Source organism: Paramisgurnus dabryanus, chromosome 1, assembly GCF_030506205.2.
Source record: "Paramisgurnus dabryanus chromosome 1, PD_genome_1.1, whole genome shotgun sequence".
Taxonomy (NCBI): domain Eukaryota; kingdom Metazoa; phylum Chordata; class Actinopteri; order Cypriniformes; family Cobitidae; genus Paramisgurnus; species Paramisgurnus dabryanus.
In genome coordinates, this window is record NC_133337.1 from 52,869,790 (window position 1) to 52,892,062 (window position 22,273).

At 41.4% G+C, this 22,273-nt stretch overlaps 1 protein-coding gene across 1 annotated transcript in view; it reads right to left on the reverse strand.

Moving 5' to 3' along the window:
• The window catches only part of prkcea (protein kinase C, epsilon a), a 67,916-nt gene extending 45,855 nt beyond the window's left edge, over nucleotides 1-22,061 (reverse strand). The window contains exon 1 of the mRNA XM_065270416.2: nucleotides 20,991-22,061. Coding sequence (XP_065126488.2) covers nucleotides 20,991-21,338 — 348 coding nt within the window. The 5' untranslated portion in view covers nucleotides 21,339-22,061. The remainder of the gene's footprint in view (nucleotides 1-20,990) is intronic.
• Nucleotides 22,062-22,273: the final 212 nt, after the last annotated feature.

Below are 22,273 nucleotides of genomic sequence, written 5' to 3' on the forward strand. Positions count from 1 at the left end.
AATATAAACAACCTTTCTGCTGGCCTGCAGGCATCACACTTAAAGGTGGGGTAAATGATCTCTTAAAGCCAATGTTGACATTTTAAATCATCAAAACAAACACGCCCCTACCCCAATAGAATCTGGACCTTCTTTTGATAGACCCGCCCCACACATACGCAAACCCAGGCAACGGTGTTGGTTAGTACACACACTCCTTACTGCTAATTGGCTACAAGGGTGTTTTGGTAGTTGGCCCGACTCCCTTTTCCAAAGTGTTTTTCATAAATCATGCACCCGCCTTTTTAATTTGTTGGAAAGCAATGCATTTCTCATATATAACAGACTGTCTTTATATTAAAACCAGTGAAAGCAAATATATAAGGGCTTTTATATTGCAAACTTGCATAAGCATGAAGCCACGTTATGTTGATGATTATTAGGGCCGTATACAAGCCCAGTTACGATTTGGCAACCCAGCACCTTTAACTGGCCTAAACCCCACTTAAAGTAAAGTCACTCCATCTTATTCTCATCACTTTACTATTTTTAGATGGTGCCAAAGTTCAGGATCTTAGTAACAGATTCCCTCTGTGAGACTCTTTCTACAGGAACTTCCTGCTCTTTGCCTCTTTTTGTTGTCTCCATGGATGGAGGGTGGCAAAAAGTCAGCAGGGAAACTGCTTCGGTTTTATGATTCCTTTTCAAATCATATTTTTCTGCCAGCAAAGCCCATCCCAACACGACCCACGCAGACCCTACGCGGGCCCGGCGCCTAGCCGAGATTCGACACCCACTCACCATCAGCACTGCGTGGGGGGAAGAAGAGCTGGGAGAGGCACCAGACCTACAATGTCAGGAAACCACTGCTTAATCCTATTATGCAGAGAAAGAGAAAGCGTGTGCATATGTGGAGGTGGATGGAGGTGTCGGAGAGAGATATTGAGCTGCATTCACCGAGCGTCTCAAAATAGGAGCTCCGTTTTATTTTTCCCTTCATCTGGTGAGCACGGTGGAACTGATGCCAGATCAGCACTTACAGTTTTAGTCTTTTACTGAATGTGGGAATTAGGACATGAGGAACGACACAAGCTCTCCTAATGGGCTCTGCTGCAGGAGTTGTTTGCACAGATTTCAGTCACAGTTTGTGCCGTGGGGGGTGGTTGCCGTTCTGTCATTTCACCCTAGGTTTAACTTGCCCTCTGGGCTGGGAAAGAAAAAACAGATCTGTTCTGTCTATTCCCGATAAAATCATCAAGTCGACTGCATTTATCAAAATTGAGCCTGTCGCACTGTTACAAAACTGCCCTACTTCATACCCCGTCCACTCCACATAGATACACACACTTACACGAGAGTGTCTGTACCGGTCATCTGCTCTTATTTAATGAAATCGAATAGATTACTTTCTGAGAATATTGCTTTAAATTAGTAAGGCGCCTTCTGGAATATAAAAAAGTCAGAAATATGTATAAATTATAAAATATGATTTTACCTAACAATTTTAAAAATATATGTTTCCTATCTAAGTTGATAAGAGTTTAGTTGAATGAAATAGCTACACAGAGGCGTTGCAAACATGACAGCTAGTGACGCGACTTTCCTAAAGGGACTTTGATAAATGAATCACATGAACGTAGGCCACGTACGCATCCCATGAACGTAGGCCACGTACGCATCCCATGAACGTAGGCCGCGTACGCATCCCATGAACGTAGGCCGCGTACGCATCCCATGAACGTAGGCCGCGTACGCATCACATGACAAGGGCCGCGTACGCATCACATGAACGTAGGCCGCGTACGCATCACATGAACGTAGGCCGCGTACGCATCACATGAACGTAGGCCGCGTACGCATCACATGACAAGGGCCGCGTACGCATCACATGAACGTAGGCCGCGTACGCATCACATGAACGTAGGCCGCGTACGCATCACATGAACGTAGGCCGCGTACGCATCACATGAACGTAGGCCGCGTACGCATCCCATGAACGTAGGCCGCGTACGCATCCCATGAACGTAGGCCGCGTACGCATCCCATGAACGTAGGCCGCGTACGCATCCCATGAACGTAGGCCGCGTACGCATCACATGAACGTAGGCCGCGTACGCATCACATGACAAGGGCCGCGTACGCATCACATGAACGTAGGCCGCGTACGCATCACATGAACGTAGGCCGCGTACGCATCACATGAACGTAGGCCGCGTACGCATCACATGACAAGGGCCGCGAACGCATCACATGAACGTAGGCCGCGTACGCATCACATGAACGTAGGCCGCGTACGCATCCCATGAACGTAGGCCGCGTACGCATCCCATGAACGTAGGCCGCGTACGCATCCCATGAACGTAGGCCGCGTACGCATCCCATGAACGTAGGCCGCGTACGCATCCCATGAACGTAGGCCGCGTACGCATCACATGAACGTAGGCCGCGTACGCATCACATGACAAGGGCCGCGTACGCATCACATGAACGTAGGCCGCGTACGCATCACATGAACGTAGGCCGCGTACGCATCACATGAACGTAGGCCGCGTACGCATCACATGAACGTAGGCCGCGTACGCATCACATGAACGTAGGCCACGTACGCATCACATGAACGTAGGCCACGTACGCATCACATGAATCTAGCCAACGAATCTATCACATGAAGGTAGCCAACTTATTTGTCACATAAATGTAGCCCACGTACGCGTCACATGAACGTAGCCCACGTACGCATCACATGAACGTAGGCCACGTACGCATCACATGAAAGGCCACGTACGCATCACATGAACGTAGGCCACGTACGCATCACATGAACGTAGGCCACGTACGCATCACATGAACGTAGGCCACGTGGGCATCACATGAACGTAGGCCACGTACGCATCACATGAACGTAGGCCACGTACGCATCACATGAACGTTGCCCACGTACCCATCACATGAACGTTGCCCACGTACGCATCCCATGAACGTAGGCCACGTACGCATCACATGAACGTAGGCCACGTACGCATCACATGAACGTAGGCCACGTACGCATCACATGAACGTTGCCCACATATGTATCACATGAATATAGCCCACAAATCACATGAATATAGCCCACAAATCACATGAATCTAGCCCACGTATGTATCAAATGACTCAAGCCCACTTATGCAATGAATCTAGCCCACATATGTATCACATGAATGTAGCCCACGTATGCATCACATACATGTTGTCCACAAAATCACATGAATCTAGGCCACGTATGTATCAAATGACTCAATCCCACGTATGTATCAAATGAATCGAGCCCACATATGTATCACATGAATGTTGCCCACGAATTACATGAATGTAGCCGACAAATCTATCACATGAATGTAGCCACGTATGCATCAGATGAATGTAGCCCACGTATGTATCACATGAATGTTCCCCACAAATCACATGAATGTAGCCCACGTATTTATCACATGAATGTAGCCCATGACTGATTTTTATGATTCATTTATGCCAATTTTTGCATCCATTTCAGTCTTCACTCACTGTAATTGCATAAACGACCTTCAAAAATCTTGTCATGTGATCTGCATTAGGAAAAGTAATCTGTGTTTGTAATGTTATGAGGGTGAGTTAATGAAGCAGTTTCATTTTTGGCTAAACATTTCCTTTAAATCATTGAATGAAGGAGTTTAAAAACAGCCGCATTGTGGTGAAAAGAATAACTTTACGCAAGTACTTGATGATGTCATGTGAAATGCTAACAGGGTGATGACATGTCTGTTATTCAGCCACGTGGCTCCTCCCCTCACCCCCCTCTTCCTGTGATGTCACAAGATTCCATTCAAGAGCCTCCTTGAGTATGTTTGTCTCAGAGGTACACCAGCCACTAAATTTAGCAAAGGAAGGAAAGGCCACTGCGTGTATGTGTGCGTAGGGATGAAGTGGTGTGTACTATTCTCCCTAATGATACTCTCCAGGAAACAAGTATAACGCTAGGCTAAACAATGTTGGCAAGACAGCTCAGATGCTTAAGTGTGCGTGAGTCTGTGAGTGTGCATATCCGTCAGTTTGAAAGCTCGAAAGCTGCTGTGGCATTGATCAGGCAACAGACAGCAGTTTAGCACTGTCCAGTTACAGTACACTCGAGAGCAAATACACACATTTGAAAGAAATGCAGCCAAGCTCTATTTCAATCCAATCATTTAAAGGTGGGGTGCATGATCTCTAAAAGCCATTGTTGACATTTGAAATCACCTAAACAAACACGCCCCTACCCCAATAGAATCTGGACTTTCTTTTGATAGACCCGCCCCACACATACGCAACCCAGGCAACGATGTCGTTTAGTAGACACGCCTCTTACTGCTGACTGGCTACAAGTGTTTTTGGTACTCAGCTCGACTCCCTTTTGTTTCCCAAGTGTTTTTCAAAAATCATGCACTCCGCCTTTAATCCCCAGCACTTGTGGTCCTCTTTCATGTCAAAATTTTGTGTCGAATATGACCCTCAACTCTTCTGTGCTGCATGGGCTGTTGGGAACTTCACATCAGTGTTGCCTCAGCAAAAATGAGATAGCATCAAGGGCTCATGGCACACAGTGCACCCTTTTGAATCATAAAGCAACACAAAAAATTATCACATGGTTTTCAGGGACACACAAAGGTAGGCAAAGTCCACAATGTGTGCAAGCATCATCTAACACAAAGCCCCACACTGCAAGAGGTGAACTTTTAAAAAAGTAAAATTTGATCTTCCAGTGCTGAAGGAAGTAAGTCTGTGTAAAAAGATGCTCCTGTGGTAAGTAGTCTGCAAATGTGAACCTACTATTGTATGTTAATAGCATCCACATTGTAAAAATGCAATGGGATCCAAAACTCTACAAAGAATAAAAATGCCTCTCTCACTTTTTTTTCCTTACAAATTTGCTTTATTTGATAAACAAATTAAAAATAAGTGCATAACACACATCTCTCTCTCTCTCTCTCTCTCTCTCTCTCGCTCTCATTTTTGCAGCTAAAGACAGTCAAATTTGTTAAATAACAATGAAATGACAAATGTCAGATTTGAGGAAATAAGGCATTTCAATTACTGTGAACTTACTACTAAAAAAACATAAGAAAACATTTTGCAATATATCTTGTATTTTTATGTTTGTATACTTTATTTTTAATTAATGTAAATATTTCAGTAAGGCATTTAAATTAATAATAAATACAGTATTTGATATAATTACTTTTTAATTTTTAATGGCAGATTTTCAATGTGGTCTCATACTTTTTACCATACTGTACACAAATACCTTCGCTAAGTGACAGATGTCAGACTCATTTTGTATAATAAAGTTTATTGTTAAATTGTTAAACACCCTGCCTTTATTACATACCTTTGTATCATTAACAATCCTAGCTCACATGGTGAAATATGACGCTACCAACTCCAGACTCATGGGTTCAGCTCCCAGTAATTGTGTATGGACATGGTAAAACACATGCACTCAAATGCACTACAAGTTGCATTTTTATAAATTCATAGGTTAACATTGGGGCACAACATGGCTTCAAAACAAAATGGGAACCACAGGGTACATCATACGTAAACATACACTACAGACAAATGGACAGCAGCCTGTCAATCAATGCTGATTTGCCCCTCTGAATAATGTACAACACAACTGCTGTGCTGCATTAGATTACATTACTTCCAAAGAGAAGAGTTTCCTTTGTCTTTCTCTCTCTCTCTCTCTCTCTCTCTCTCTCTCTCTTCCTTCTTTTGTGGCATCTCTTTTTCTAACTCTCTCAGTCTCTTTCCTTATTTTTCTCCTTTTTGAAAGACAAATTATATGTACCAACAAACTGACAGTATACACCTACACAAAATGAAGACAGAAACTGCGTGCAGATATATGGGGTTAACACAAGCCAGCAGAAGACTTTAGCACAAGATGTCTGTAAACACACAAATTCAGTAAAAAACAGTGGATGCTAAGGAGTAGAAGAAAAAAAAGTCACCTGCGTATCTCATTCATATGTCATCAGTAAAGCCGGTTTGGTGATTTAGTAAATCATCATCACCTGCTTTCAGATGGAGCAGCATTTACTAGACACTAGACAGAGCCATATTTTACAGAGAAGCTATGTAAAATCGCATACATTATTGGAGGCGATTTTCCATGATTATGAACATGATTTTGTCTAGCTTCTGTGAAATACATAGTAAATGTCGCTCCATCTGAAAGCAGGTTATGGCGATTTACTACTAATCACCAAACCGGCTTTACTGAGGCAATACGCATGAGATTTTTTGCCCAACTCTACTATGGAGTCAATAACGAAGGGCATCAAATGTATAAAATGAGAAGAAAATCTCTAGGGAATAAAAATAGGAGTGAAACAGAGCGAAATAAGAGAAAAGTAGGTTAAAATGAAGAGATAAGCTGTGGGACATAATCAGCTTTTCTTATGTAACAGCCTTTAGCTAAACCTCATCCACACCAACAGCTCAAGAGCATTGCTGTCCCTCCCCTTACATAAGAGAAAATTGCAAATGAGGTCTCTTTAATATCTCAAATCTGTCTCCTAGACAACGATGAGATGACATCAATGAAAAATGGAGACCTTTTCTGTTGTGTGCTGCTTCTCATACTGTATTTTTCAACCAAATAAGACCACAGTAATTTGGTATGTATATTTTCCACAGCTTTAAATTCTTTGCTCAGATTTCCCAAGATACCAAAGTCTGCAATCAGAAATTTCAATATAAACTGAAACATTTTCATCAAAATCCAAATGTCCAATTATTTAAACCAGACCCACAATAATGATGTACCTTTATCTTCTTACTGTTTGTCTATTTTGATTACATTTTAGATTTTGTTTCAAATAGAAAATTAATGGCAAACATCTGAGACAAAGTTGATCTAAAGATGTAACAGATGTCAGGCAAAGACACACAAAAATATAAATCTACAATATAGACCACTATTTCCACAATAATATCATCATGCCAAACTAAGTCAACATGAGATTAAATCCTTTCTACAGTCTTTGTCGCATTCATTTCAGACAGTCTCTTATGCTAATATAGTGTACATGCAGTATTATGTACAACAAAATCAAAACAAGCTCTTGCTCTGGTTACTGTCATCCAGTGCCTGAACGAGAACCCATCATTGGCCTCTCGCCTGCCCTCTCTCTTTTCTAATCACAGTTGTGCAAACAGATACCACGAGCCACAGAGAACACAAGTCGTTTGCGCTCTCCAGCACACGCGTCTCCATGGAAAATCATCTCAAGCCTTTAGCTGGACCATGAATGCTAAGCAATTCAAACATGAATTGTTTGTGTAAAATTTGGACAAACCCAAATGGGTGGTTTAACCTAGAAAATGTCCATATTTGACCCAGACATGGTTTCAAACAGGGATGCCAAAACTCGGTCGCGGAGGGACGGTGTCCTGCAGAGTTTGACTTAGCAACAACTTCGTCGGCATGAAGGCAGCTATGGGAAACGGATTCAGACAGCCTTAATAGGTAGCGTTATGAAATTCTGTTGGAAAAATAAACAGAGAGCACCTTTGTGATTCCCATATTTGAAAAACTACAGTACTCATTTCTTGCTAGAAATGGACTCGAAAGGTGTAAAAAGTGAAAAATAAACTAGTCGCTTTTCATTATTTCTTTTACTTGACCAGGCTCGACCAATCAAATTCCACATGCACGCCCATGCATAAAAGTGTGGGACAAGACGATGAAGGCATCTCAGGAGACAGGAAGTAAAGCAAACATTGGATTCGGATGTGCCTTGATGCCTTCCTGCCTTGGAACGCTGTCTCCGAGGCAGCATTTTAGAGCGTTTGAATGCAGCCCACATCTCACATTCTGTTTACACAATTGGCAGATGCCTTTATCAAAAGCAACCGATGAATAAAAGCTACAAGTATAACTATATGGACATTCTGTGAGAATCAAAGCCGAAATATTGGCGTTATTCGCACCAATGCTCTACAAGTTGAGATGCATGCTGCACTGCCACCAGGGACTGAAAAAGCAACCCATGTAAAACATTTTAATGCTGTACATTCAGCACTAAAGCTGAGTGTGGAGGTGGTTATCATTTATGGATCCATGTCCCAGGACTAAATATAAAACCATAATGATGCATCAATCTCCGGCTATCTGAAACAGAGCTGCCTGTTTCATAAAAACAGAAGGGTGTGCACAACAAATCAAAGGGGGTGAGGCTGTGTTAAAGTGGTACATTTTATTAAGCTGTTAGGCCTATTAGGACTCATCTGACCAGGGAATAAAACTAAGAGTCTTCTGTAAGTATGGGTGGAGAAAGAGAAAGGCATGGCACATGAATTTGACTGAAGACTGTTTACTACGTGGAAAAAATTATAGCTTAAAAGTTGCTCTTTCACAGCTCAGGAAATCTTATAGAGTTCTCTGTATGCTTTAAGTATCTAACTTTGGCTCAGAAAGTGTTGCGTGACATGCCCCACAGGGCTCACAAAATCGCTAGCCCGACGTCCCGGGGCTATTGTGCTTTGCAGTTGGGCTATCAAAATGCATCCCCGCCCTGCCCGTCGGGCTATCTTGACTTATAGGGAGGAAAAAATATTTTTAAATGCATATGCATTCTCTCACAGATTTGGATGGGTAATAATGGTGTATGAAATTCAGGCATTGGGTATTTAAATTACGTTTGAGCGTGCGCTCGAGTTTTACTTTCACTTTCGCGATCGCGCGAAAAGCCGCAGTACATGAAGCAATCCGTACTGATTTGTCATGGATTTGTTGGGCAAATCCTCCAACTTCGTCCTGTCAGTCATTACTATCCTCACGTAAGAAAATTAAATCTCTCGCAGCAAGCTTTAAAGTATAGATTGTACAGGCAGTGAAGAGAGTGACTCTGTGCAGAATCGCTCTTAAAGCGACAGTAGCCCCTGTTTTTTGATCATAAAAATTATCTGTAACTGGATGATCGAAACTGTGAGTTTTGTGACCCACTAAACCACTTTTAAATTGTTAGTATATCTGGTGTGGAGATGAGCAGGAACAGTTGGTTTACATGGAAATCCAGTTTTTTTTTTTGTAAAAAAAACAACAGCATCAAAACAACAAGAATAGCAGATTTAACATTGTGGTTAGAGGGCCTATTGGCTTTGTATTGGCAAAATTTGGCCTGTGGTAAAACTAATTGAGGAACCCTGTGCTATGCCCACAAAGTCAAGTGGCATTTTCTTATCTGTGACTTCAGTTAATATTTCAGATTCAGAATCTAAAGTTTATAGATATTTCACTTCAGTTAGAAGAAAAATTTGTACTGATGATTGATATGTACTGAAAATTGATACGTGTTATTTGTGTTTTGATAGATGTTTTGTCGTAATATTCTACATTAAAAGTAATGTATTTTTTATTCGGGCTACTTGCATTCATTTCGGGCTACTAAAAACTGAAGAGTGCCTGCCCAAAGGGCTACCAGGGATTTTGAAATTTTGCGAGCCCTGCCCCATAATGAGATCGGCAATACACGATAGTATTGGGGGGGTGGAGGGGTTATTTATTTGTGAATTTTTACTTATTTATGACAGGCCACTGTATTGGTGGACCAAAAAGCTTGTATAATAATAATTTTAAACATGCAAAGATGCCAACTATCGTCATGAAGGCCCACTATCGGCCATATGTCTGACAATCGTCGATAGATGATATCAAAATGAGCAATAAATCTAGTTTTCAGACAAAAAAATATAAAATTTAATTGAATTTGTGACACAAGCAAAAATATCTGCCAATGGGGCGAGAAAATTTATTGTTTTAAGCACAAATTCACTTAAATTGCATATTTTTTGGTCTAACAACTAAACTTATTTTCTTAGGTCATTTTGATCATCAAGAAAATACATCTTGATTTAAGAATTTTTTGATATTTCTACTGAAAACAAGACAAAAATACTGAGTTAGAAAGTCATTTTTTGCAGTGTTGGCTCAGATGTTTATTTTTAAAGATAATGGGAGAAATAAAATTGGACACAAATAAGTGGACAGTTGACTTTGGTTAAAATATACACCATCAAACAGCATAAATACTAAGAATGTAAGAAAATAGTGTTACATGTGAGCATTGTGATATTTTGTTTGGCAATACTGTATCAATAAAAAAGCAAAAATTCATCACAGTCGTTTTGTTTGGAGTTTACATCCCGACTACTAGATAGCATTCTTCTTATATCTGAAATTAAACTGTGACAAGAAGTACATGCATAGGGCTGCACTACAATGTTTTTTTGCTAAAGTTTGCATATAGTGGTATGTTCCCAATGACAGCTTTACTAAAATGCTATCCTATTATATTCCTAAAATAGGAAATACCCTAAAATTTCCCCTAGTTACAGTATCGCAATGTAGCGCAACATTTTGCACCGCAACCCATACATCATGTCATGATATGTTTTTTGTGATTGTCGCCCTAATAAATACAGGTCAATATAGACATAAAGTGTAGATAATTGAATGAAATTTGACACAAATGCAATAAGTTAATATGGTAATATCTGACTTTAATTGATGTCTGCAAATCTGAGCACAATTTTACAAATCTTTTACTTAACTATAAAAAAATCTGAAGTTAGTTTGGTCTTCCTGTAGTTCAACGCATGAACGCATGCTATATAGCTTGACTGTGCTATAAGATGCTTTTGATAAAATCAAATCATACGTAATGTCTTTTTTCATCAGAATTTTTATGAAATCTCACTGCAGTCTAAGAATGTGGTCATTTGTGATTTCAAAATCATTTGGGAAACGAAAGTAGGCCTGAGAAGGTTTAAACACATGTGCCATTAATTTCTACATTAATCTCTCAGCAATGATTAAATGTGACACAGATGAACGCTTTTCTCCCCTCAATCTCTCCTCCCCCCTCCTCCGCCTCAATTACACTCTCTCCTCCTTAAAAACTGTCCTCCATCCATTTCTTATTTTGTCTCCAAAGCGTTTCGAGCTCGGTCCTCCTACAATCCATCTGTCGACGGCAAAGTCTCAGCATGGAGGCTGGGCTGGGTGCACGGTTTCCATTCACACTCGAAATCACACGCCGAAGCGGGCATACGAGCGCAGTCACGAGCAAACTGTCCTCGCAAACACACGACTCTGAGCGAAACCTTCAGAGCTTTATGAATTACTAATAGGACACCACACCGGAGCTAACGGTGCATAATTCATGATACAGAGACTAATAATGAGAGCCTTTGAAGGTCTGATTGGAATTCAGTTTGAATAAACACCGGGTCCTGAGAGGGATTGACAGCTTTAATTTAGTAAATAGCAAAACAAAGGCCAGACAAAACGAAAACAGACGTCTGGAGATGAAACGTCCATGGTACCATGGATATAAAAATGGCCTGATGGACTATGAGCCTTTGTGTGGCAAACATCACGAGGTGTGAATTACTTTGATTTAATCTCGGCATGAAATGTGCACACACATACGCAGATGGTTGTAGCGCGCTGGGCTGTGGGTGAACACGCAGAGTGTGAACAGGGTGCTGAGTCAGGTCTGCTGCTGGTTTCTGGAGAGATTCTCACTCAAGTGAGGGCCATACAGGCACCGAATCTGCTACCCCGTATCCACCTATACCACCATCTATTGGTTTTCCAACCTGGTTTTACTTTAGCATGCTTTAAACCAGAGCTGCACTCAAGATGCACTTCAGTGTTAACTTGTCGGGTTAAAGGTGCCGTAGAATGAAAACCTGTATTAACGTAGGCATAGATGAATAATAAAAGTTCTGTACATGGTAATGACATATCGTGAGCCTCAAACTAGGTCTTCACGGGTCCACTTTGATCCGAAAACCCGAGGTCCGATCTGAGACCCGATCGGGTTCAGGTCTAAAAGTTTGACGTGTGCCTTGGACGCGGGTCGGGTATAATAATAGCAGAATTGGGTCTCTGCAGAACAAACCTGAAGACCCGAACTCTCTCGTTTGTGTGCGTCAATGTCCTTTTCAAACCTCTCCTCTGTTTGCCAAGAGCGCATGAGACCTTGTGTGGCTGGTGGTAGGTTCATTTTTGTTGAGACAGACATGTCAGTAAATTTCAAATTATAGAGGTTACCTTGGTGTCGTCGTCACCAAGGCCTGAATGCCTCAAGTTAAATAAATGTAGCAGCTCGCCAAATTGGTTGCGAGACCAGCTGTCTGACTGCTGCGTGCAGGGCTGCAGAATGCACACACATCGGTGCCGTTTAAATTTGGGTTCAGTCGGGTTAAAAAACAATTGCCACTGGTTCGGGTCGGACTCGTGTCTAATTTTCTCGGGCCGGGTCTTCCTTTAATAAAAACAAATAAACATATTTATGCCTGTCGGGTTCGGGTATAAAGTGATTCGGGTCATTTCGGGCTGGGTACATTTCTTTGGACCAGAGAAGACCTCTACCTCAAATACGGATGTTTCCTCATTCTTATGTAAATTACACAGACTGAGATATTACAGGCGTGATGAACGTCCCCAATATTAAATTACACATTAAATTAATGTTGTTACAATGCTAAAAACAAAGCTGTGACTGTTAAATTAGCGCTATATGCTAGTTAATGCTACATGCTAACGTTTAGGCTAAAGTTCTTCTATTGATGTTACAGTTATGTTTTGCAGGTTCACATTGAAATAACCCACAAACTCACCACCCAGAGATGTCCCTTAACTCTTTCCCCACCATTGACGAGATATCTCGTCAATTAAGAGAAAACGCTTCCACGCCAATGACGAGATTTTCCGTCTTTCCGCAATACCGCTATTATCCCTTCCGCAACATTTTAAACACGGAAGTATTGCCCTATGGCAAGCGGCTGCATGTCCGTGTCTGTTTTAATGATCGCTCTGAATGGGATCTCTATGAAAAGTGCGTCACAAAAATGGAATTATCTCTGCTTTTTGCTCAAAATGTGGTGTTTTTGCAGAAACCTATCCATATTCAAAAGCTGATTACAAAAGAACCACTAAAGGTAGGATGAAACGTTTTTTTGTTTGAAAGCAGAGGGTCTACTCTAAGGGCAACACTGTCATGAATGTCTTAAAACCGAGGGGCAACCTTCCGATCTCTATGATGAAGCCAATACGGAAGTGACTTAAACTGCAATTCATCGACTGGCCGCTTGAGGCTGGCTCCAAAAGGGAGTAAATTAGCATAGACTTCCATGTTAAACATGCCCAACTTTACAGTAGAAAATAATATGATTACAACCTGGTACAAAAAGTGTTTTTGGTCTATATAGCTAATTTTCCCCTTCATGACAACTGTGAGGGGGGTGAATTATTTTGTAACTCATCCGTTTAAATTATATTAAACCTTAAACTTCTGCATAATTAAGGGCGTGGCTACTTGAGTGACGGTTGAACAGCCACTGCTGTCACTAGACTCGCGCTAGGTGGGCGTGGTTTAAGCCTCTATCTATGTTCGCGGTGACGCGCTCCCAAGATGGGGACGGCAGGCAACGCCTACTTTAAGCTTCTAAAACGATCTTCACAAACCAATGGGTGGCGTCACGTATACTACTTCCATATTTTTTATGGTCTATGCTTAAAACTGATGCCATTAATCCGAGTGCATCATTAAAGCTCAGGCGATCTGAAATTTCCTGAGTGCCAGGAAGCTGGAACAAACTCGCTGGTTTTAAACCCCTGCGTGCCTAACTTTTCTAGTGCAAGGAAATGACAGAGCCGCGTGTAATACAAGCTCAGTTGCGAGGAAGAGTCCGAGTCATGCGCATTACAAATTCAAGTGCTAGAAGGAGTCCATGTTGCACGCGTTCAGGTCCGAGCAAGAGTCCAAGACGCGCGCATCAGAAGTCCATGTGCGCGCGAGAAGGAATCTGCACATGTTACAAGCTCTCTCGTGCAAAGTAAAGCCCACAAACCCTCTCATGCGAGGAAAAGCATGCAATGTGCATGATAATGTGAAACTTTGATGATAATAATAATAATAATAACTATCGCCAACTATCATCATGAAAGCTCGCAATCGGCCATATGTCTGACTATCGTTGATTAAAAGTAACGGGAGTAATCCTCTCCAACGTAAATCTCTTTTCTTGAACTACAACAAACACGGATTGTAGGCAACAGTTTACTTCCTGATATTGGTGATGTAGACAAGACCGGCATTATCATAATTCCTCCCGCTTTGACTCACAGCCTGTAAATTAACTCCTGTTAGCATTGCAATGTGAGCGAATCTTTCAAACATGGTAAGGAGCGTCACATTTCCTGCTGACGTCAGAGGTATTCAGGCCAGTCACAACGTACAGATTAGCTGGCCAATCATGGACAGTTTTGTACAAAGTTTCTTTTTTACCCAACGCTGTTTGTCCAATACATTTTATCAATATGCGCGTTGCTGGGAATTGAACCCATGACCTTTGCACTGCTAATGCCATGCTTTACCATTAATCTACAGATAACTTCACAACTACTGTCTCTGAATCCAACCAAAAAAATCCACATGTAAGAGGTTTTAACTTGAATATGTGGTGAATGAATCGGTGTATTATGCTGTGGAGATGACAGTGAAACTAGGTCATACAGATAGCCGTGCAGATCTGGCATATTTGCTGGAGTACCTCATGTCACCTGTATTGTTCCCTTTTACTGTAAGTATGCTCAGTGTGCCCCAGGCAAGAGCTCAACACAGCATGTGAAAGCGATACAACGAGCAGTTGTATCCACAAAGCTCCAAAACACACTAGCAGCTATATACAAGGGGAACAACTGAGGACAAACACTATTAAATGTCAAAATTAAAAGAACAAAATGTAACAGCAATTCAGTTCAACATGCATATACAAGCATTTATCTGCATGGTGATAAAATGGATTAGGTGGATGACTTGATCTTTACTGAACACCAAATCTCATCACGCCCAGTTTTGCCTTTCCGGGAGGGTGATATGGGTACCAGTGTGCCAAGACGGGTAGATGTTTTAGGCCTATGTGCACATACGGCTCTGCCAATTGGCGGCAGCTGATGTCTATGTCCAGTAACAAGGAAGTGCTGTAAAGCTAACCCCAATTTTTTTATAGGAAACAACAGAAAATGAGCTACTGGGCATAAACCTGTAAAATACAGAGTACGGTCGATAACTAATGTAAGCTTTAATGCAGTGGAAAGACATTAAGGAAACGGCATGCCTTTAAAGCACATTATCTGTGGCTAAACCAACATTCAGAGTGAAATGTGGTTTAAGCATTTGGTCTGATCTTGCAGAGCTGGTTTGTGATGGACATAACGTAAGTACCATAAATTTCTATGAAATTAACAAGAACTCCACACAAAGCAGAGGGGAGGAAAACCCAGGAAAGAAAAGGTGAAGGAAGCAAAAGGACAGCTGGAGGAGGACAATACAAGGAAAGATAAAGAATTAACCAGGAAAAAAGACACACTGAGCGACAGGCTCAAAAAAGTTCCTGTGTCACAGGCCATCCTTCGACCGTTGCAAGCCCCCTCCATACCAAAGCATCTCTCTCTCTCTCCCGCTCCTTAAATACTGTATGACTTCACAGTAAAAGACTGGTAATCGAGGGAGCGGGAGATATATATCCCCCTATAGATAAGAGCCACTTTCTCTGGGGATAATGGGAGTGTTGCTAACTTGAGCTGAGGGTGTTGCGGATGATCTCCGTGGGGTCAGACATGCCATAAAGTAGCTGATGGAAGGCTTTTAAATTATTCAGTCCGTTCCTGCTTCACTAAACAAAGATAGGAGGCCGTGTCTGAATAGTGTCTGAGATACATCCACAAAGACTAGCACACGGCTCTAATTACCTCTTCCAATTAACGCTACATAAACAACTAACAAGTTGTCCAACTTAACACTCTGTAACAAATTTCTGTAGTTTTCACATCATTGTTACTGTACAATGATGAAATACCCTTTGTACAATCTGTACAGAAGATTACTGTAGAGTTGCCGTAGATTTGAAAAGCATCATGGGTACATTTCAATGGTGGAAACATTACAGTTAATATTATTAGCGATATAGTAATATTCTTGTGAATCATAGTACAGTAATTCTAAACTTTAGATGGTAAGCTTCTATGTATATTACTACAAGAATAAACTTAAATATGAAATTGCCTCAGACTTTTCTGAATCATAGACTTTAAGTAGTTTGATCTGTTGAGAGCTGCGGTAAGCTGTTGTGTGCCTATTACAAAAAACTTCTGCCATCTGCTTTTGTTAAAATACAAGCGGGAGGGATACCATTTACATGCACTGTAGTACCACTGTGTTGTTAGTAAACATGATGCACAACGCTTTGTACAATGGCCGAAATAAGCTCACGCAACTTTCCCACGCTCGCAAAATGAAAGAGTAAGAGAACAGCCGGTTTTGTTATAGCGGTGATAGCCTAAAGAAGGCACCGAACAATGTTGTGCTAAAAGTCATGATCAATTTGAAAATGGTGTTCTTGTGCCCTTGGACCACATGAGCCACAAACCAATCAGATCAAATCTGTTTTTGACTACCTCTGTATGTGGTCGAAAGTGGACGAGCTCAAAAAGGTTAAGTTCACATTTACACCTGTATTTAGCTTCGTCCACATGTGATCCGATTGACCAAAACACAGTATTATCATATATAACATGCATTGCCCATTTAAAGACGTTTGTTCTAGGATTATTGCGGTGACAAAATTTGAAATGTGCATGCAGACGTGCGACCGGACTTTGAGCAGTTTGGTCCGTAACCTGCGAGTAACCGTGAGTAACCGTCTCTTTCTCAATTTAAAGCTCTCTCTAACTAAACTAAATGATTGAATTACAAGAAAATATCAAAACGACGGTGAGAGATGATGTCGCGGTGGGCAAGTGATCTAACCGGTGAGAGGCTGAAGCACCAGGAATTACAAGTTATAACGACTATTGCAACAAGCCTAGCTTGTTCATTTTTTTTTTTGTTCCTAGATACTATGAGGAGGAATTATTGTCAAGCTAAAGGAGAACAAATCAACAGGTAAAGTGCTCATTATTAGGGCTGTAACGATTAATCATGCAAATGCGCACTCTCAATGAATGAATTTTAATGAATTACGGTGAAATCCAAGCACATCCAAAAGCCAGGGGGCGCTCTCATGCAGAAACGCCCTTTGTGCCACAGAAGTAGTAGCATTACAAACGCTATTCCAGGAAATGTCTAAAGGAATATTTTTATCGCTGTTCTTCAAATTGCTTTAGGTATTTTCACGATAATAAAGAATATTTTGAATGAATTTGTTTAGAGAGTGTGGCTTTTTTAAATGCACATCATAAATGACTCCGACTCGTAATGATTTTAGATTGATAAGGACTTCCTACTGACCAAATGCCATAGTATACGCACACGCTGTGCATAAAACACAGAATCGCAGCGATTCAGAATTGATTTAAAACAGGCATTTTTAATGGGACACACGATTAATCGTTACAGCCATACTCATTATACTTCTGCGTAGGGCATACACCATAGCCTCAACACCGTAAGCTACATGTCAGTTTTCATTCGTACTTCTGCATCGTTGTTCACGACGACGTGCAATTACACATGCAGACCGCTAGTAGGCAGTATCCACACATGTAACCCACAATAGCAGAGCAACAGCTGAAGAAGAAGCAACTTGCCCAGTTAACCCACAAATGACGAAGAAGCTTGTGTATATAATTGGAGTGCTGGAGGTAAAGACAGCAAAAATTGTTGCAGTTTAAGTTTAATATAACATCTCAACTTGGCCAATCTTTGTTTTTACTGTCGTAAGCAGAAAACCATATGAGGAAATGCGATGCAGATTTTTTTGACCTGACAGGAGGGATTCTAGCAGACCAATCACAGTGCTTGTGCTGGTCTGTGTAGCTTTGACGTGCCGTTACATTTTGGGAGAAGTGCACTTTAGGCTTAGGCATTGCGTAGGCTATGCCCCCTTAATGTGCATTCAGACCGCCCCGGCGAGAGTGTCAATAAAAGCTCTGGCTGCCCTGACAACGACGCTAAAGAAAAGTTGTAGTGGACGCTCTGACGCTCGAATGCATTCTCTGAACTACTCTCAGGCGGAGGTTTCCGCCTTCCGATTGGTTGCCGGTGAACATTTCCGCCTTCCGATTGGTTGCCGCCGAACCGCGTCATATCTCATTAGCATAAAGTTGAGCTGATTTCAACTCTCCTCGACGCTCACGCTGTACTTGACGCGCCGCTGCTCGCCGCCGGCTCTCATTGAAAATGAATGACTTCCGGCCACTTTGACGCTCTCGCCGGTGGCGGTCTGAATGCACAGTAAGACTTTAGTACTGGTTTATAAAGAAGTGAAGCATTGTATTGAATGTTGATTAGATCATTTAATTTAGGCAATCCAACATTTATATATTTACACTTGGTAAACATGCTGTGAACTATACTACACCAACATACTTGCTAACTGCTGCCAGCAAGTTGCAGTACATTTCAGAGTATTCTTTTGACAGTGTAGCATTAGCTGAGGGTGAAGGGCATTTATTTGCAAAAACAAAACAACTTCAGTCTCAGTCAAGATGAGCGTGCCTTATAGTGGTGCAATTTCTGAAAATTCTGTTGCTTCTTACCGGGAACCACAACATGTGGTTTTGGAAAGATTACAGGCCAAAACACCAATAGAGAAGTGGTAAGCAACAAACATGACACAACAGTGTCTTCATTACAGAAATCACTTTAAATATGAAGTCTTAAGGCCTGCTTGTGTTTTTCTCCCTCTGAACATTATTGCAACAGTGCTGCTACTGTTTCTCAAAGGTTATATTTGTGTTGTTGAAGTAGGGGCAGTTATTGAAATTAGTATGCATGCTCTCCTTGTTTGGAGGGCGCTGTGGGTCGAGCCCTGTAGGTTTACATTGATATTATTTATGTATTATCCAAAGTGACTTACAGTGCAATAAAGTGTATACATTTATTATGCGTGTTGCCTGGGATTGAACCCATGATCTTTCCACTGCTACAGTAATGTAATGCTCTAACTGAGCGACAAGAATCCCCTACATGTTTCTGAACGGACACTTGACGTGTTTAAATGACCCAAGAATTAGCGTCATTTGGTTTCTATTTCAGTGTCATATATACCACTGTTCATTTGAGACACTAAATGCGAAGTTTCACAATTTAAAGCTGCAAACTTAATGAGTATTCCACAACAGTATTATAGCCCTACTACAGTAATGCTCCAATAACATACAATGGCCTGTAACATCACATTACCAGACACCTTCACCCTCTACGGTCATCAAGCTCTTGCTAAAAAGATCCAGCATTAATTTGTGTAAATGAAACATGGCATATGATGATTGTACCTCTCCGCCTTTCTGGGAAATTAGACATGCCAGAGCTTCTATGTCTGAATCTCTGTTAACAAGCGCATCTGTAATTATTAAGTCCGACAAAACATTCGGCTCCAATGATGTCACATGCATTTGCCATGATTAACATCTCCCTGTCCTTTTGTTCAGCTATTTCTTTCACGATAATAGACGCAATAAAAGTTCTCAAAACAAGCTTTAAGAGACCTGTGAACCAAGAATTTCAGAAGCCAGAAGTTCCTCTAAACGATTTTAAGGGCAACATGCACTTCTGCATCTTGATGCCAACAGTTTTACCCCCACTGTGAAATACAGCTATTGATTTTTTTTGGACAGTTACAGTGCTGTCAGTGTTTTAAAATGCAACATTACGCAACAACTCATTGTTAGTCCAGCAAAAAATGTGGACATTTTTAAGCAGGCAAACACAACAACGCAATGATAAAAATGGGTTAGTGATGAGACAGAAGCTTAGTAAACTCGAGTGATGGGTAAATACAGAGATTAAATTGATTTCCTTCTCACTCTCTCGCCTGACAAGTTTACATCATGAGCTACCAGTGACAAGTCAGGAAGATTGACCAATTCAGCGTCATAATCGATATATGCCGACCTTTCTCTTGGTGTCTAACAATCAAACATGCAAAGCTCTGCCCACTGCAGCCTTATGGTGGACTAAGATTACATAACATGTCCTGAACACGAACATTACCAAAACTCTGTTGAGGAGCATGCAGTGAACTGAGCATCACATGTCCTTTTTGTTCTTAAGTGGACTTGATCTCTAGTTATACCAAAAGCCAAGTGGAGGTGACTCACATGCTCAGATCTATTTGAATCTGCTGACTATTATTTTGAAAAGATGGTCAAACGTAGGTCAGATTAGGGCAGGTTGAAACTTATACACTATCAAACTGTGTCAAACTAGTTCTACAGCTTGCATAATTAAACATTGATTCATTCCCTCTGCTACATTAGTTACAGTGCAACATTTCACAGAGGGAATCTGGACAAACTTCTTCATTTGACAGAAGAGGTGAAAACAGTTCTAGATACAAGCAGCAGCAGCAGAACATGTTTTGTGGAGAAATGGGAAAACCCCAAGAGCGTGAGAACCCATGTGGAAGACAGATGAAGGCTGGGAAATAAGGGGCTTTGCTGGGGAGAATCTTAAACCGACCAGCCCCCATGACCTACAGAATAGATTCCCCCATTATTTTACAATCCTGCCTGTCTCTCTTACATCACCTGATTTCACCCATCAGCTTATTAGGTTTAGGGGTGCTGAATAGCATGAACTGGGTGTGTCAGATTTTTTAGACATCCAAAACATGCAAGATGCGCAGAGCTAGAACGAAAAACCCAATAGAAACGTTCATTGAAGTAAATGGAAATTGTATTAGTTTTAATGGAAGCTATAATAGTATCTACTGGTAATAATGTGTGTGCTTTGTAAAGGTGGGATGTTATCTGGCAGACGGGGATCAATGCAGCTTTGCAAATTGTAGATCATTTATTGAAAGCATTGGAATAAGGCCTAAAACACTACATGAAGGAATTTTGAAATTGTTTTAATGGGTGTTTGTATTATGTATTAGAATTGATATTTTATTTGATCAAAACACAATGTCAGTAAGTTCAAAGATGAACATACCCAATCTTCAAAGTGTCTACTTCCATTCTGCAGCAGGTCTTCAAACTGAATAGTGCAGTTGGCTACAAAGTCATCATAGCCAATTGGCGCATCATGAAAGACCGACAATTCAATTTTCTTGCCATCATACACCTCAGTGACGAACTCATCATGCCAGGCTGGACTGTTGGTCTTTTGCTTGGTTGAAGTTTGGCCCACGCGGGAATCATCCACGTTAAGGGCGATGTACGTGTCCAGTAGAAAGGTTTGGGTTTTGGGTCCGACGGCGTGCCGGAGTGACCAAGGTGTGGGCTTCAGGTTTAGAGCCTCACAAACCTTGATCTTCAGCACTCCATTAAAAACCACCATGATGACGATGAAGTGCAACGCAGCTGGCTTTCTTTGCAAAATCAAACGGGTTTAAATGCTGATTATAATTCAGGGCGTCGTTAGACCCGTCGATGCCATCACGCCATCAATATGCATACATGCATGTATAGACGGATGCTGATGACTTAATCCCCGATCACTAGATGAGATTTGAGTCTAAAACCAAGCGTATCAACTTGAATTATTCATTTGAGCAAAGTATTAAAGCGTTCAAAAAGCGATATGGTAAAAGCAGACGTTTCAGTGATCCTGTTTTTGTTTACCGTCTTTCTGATGGGAACCATACGTAAACACGCGAAATTCCCAACGTCTGGAACAGGGCTCGGTTGATAAGGAAATACTGTACGATTGAGTTACAACCCCAACGTATAGGCAATAACACGGAGGAAAATATCCAAAACGTGATGGTCCTCAGTCTTCTCGTTTTCGTTTCCCAGCAGGCGCTATGTGGGAGAGGCGTTTGGGAATCTTCATTCTCAGTCTGCTCGAGACTACTGTCATCCACTCGCCGATAAATTGAGCTGCTGCTTGTCTTTGTTGGGTTGAAAAGGACACTATTACAGCTTTATGGTTTGTAATGGTTTGTAGTGCACTGGTTTCCTGCAGCCTTCCTCCCTGCTCTCTCCCTCCCTGCTCCCGAGCGCCAGTTCAGGAAATGCGCAAAACACGTCAGAAGATTTAAGCCTAGCCGCGTCCACTCTGCGCCGGATGGGGGAGCGTGTGTGTACGGACAGAAGAAGAGAGCAACAGCATCGCCTAAAACTGTAAACAGAGAGGCAGGAATACACCCAAGGGTTTGGTTTTAAAGCGCCTGTATGTGTTGGGGTCACAGATAACGTTTGTTTGTAAAGCATACCCACATTAAAATACTGTAGTAGATACTTTAGTATTTACTTTAAACAAACATGGTATCA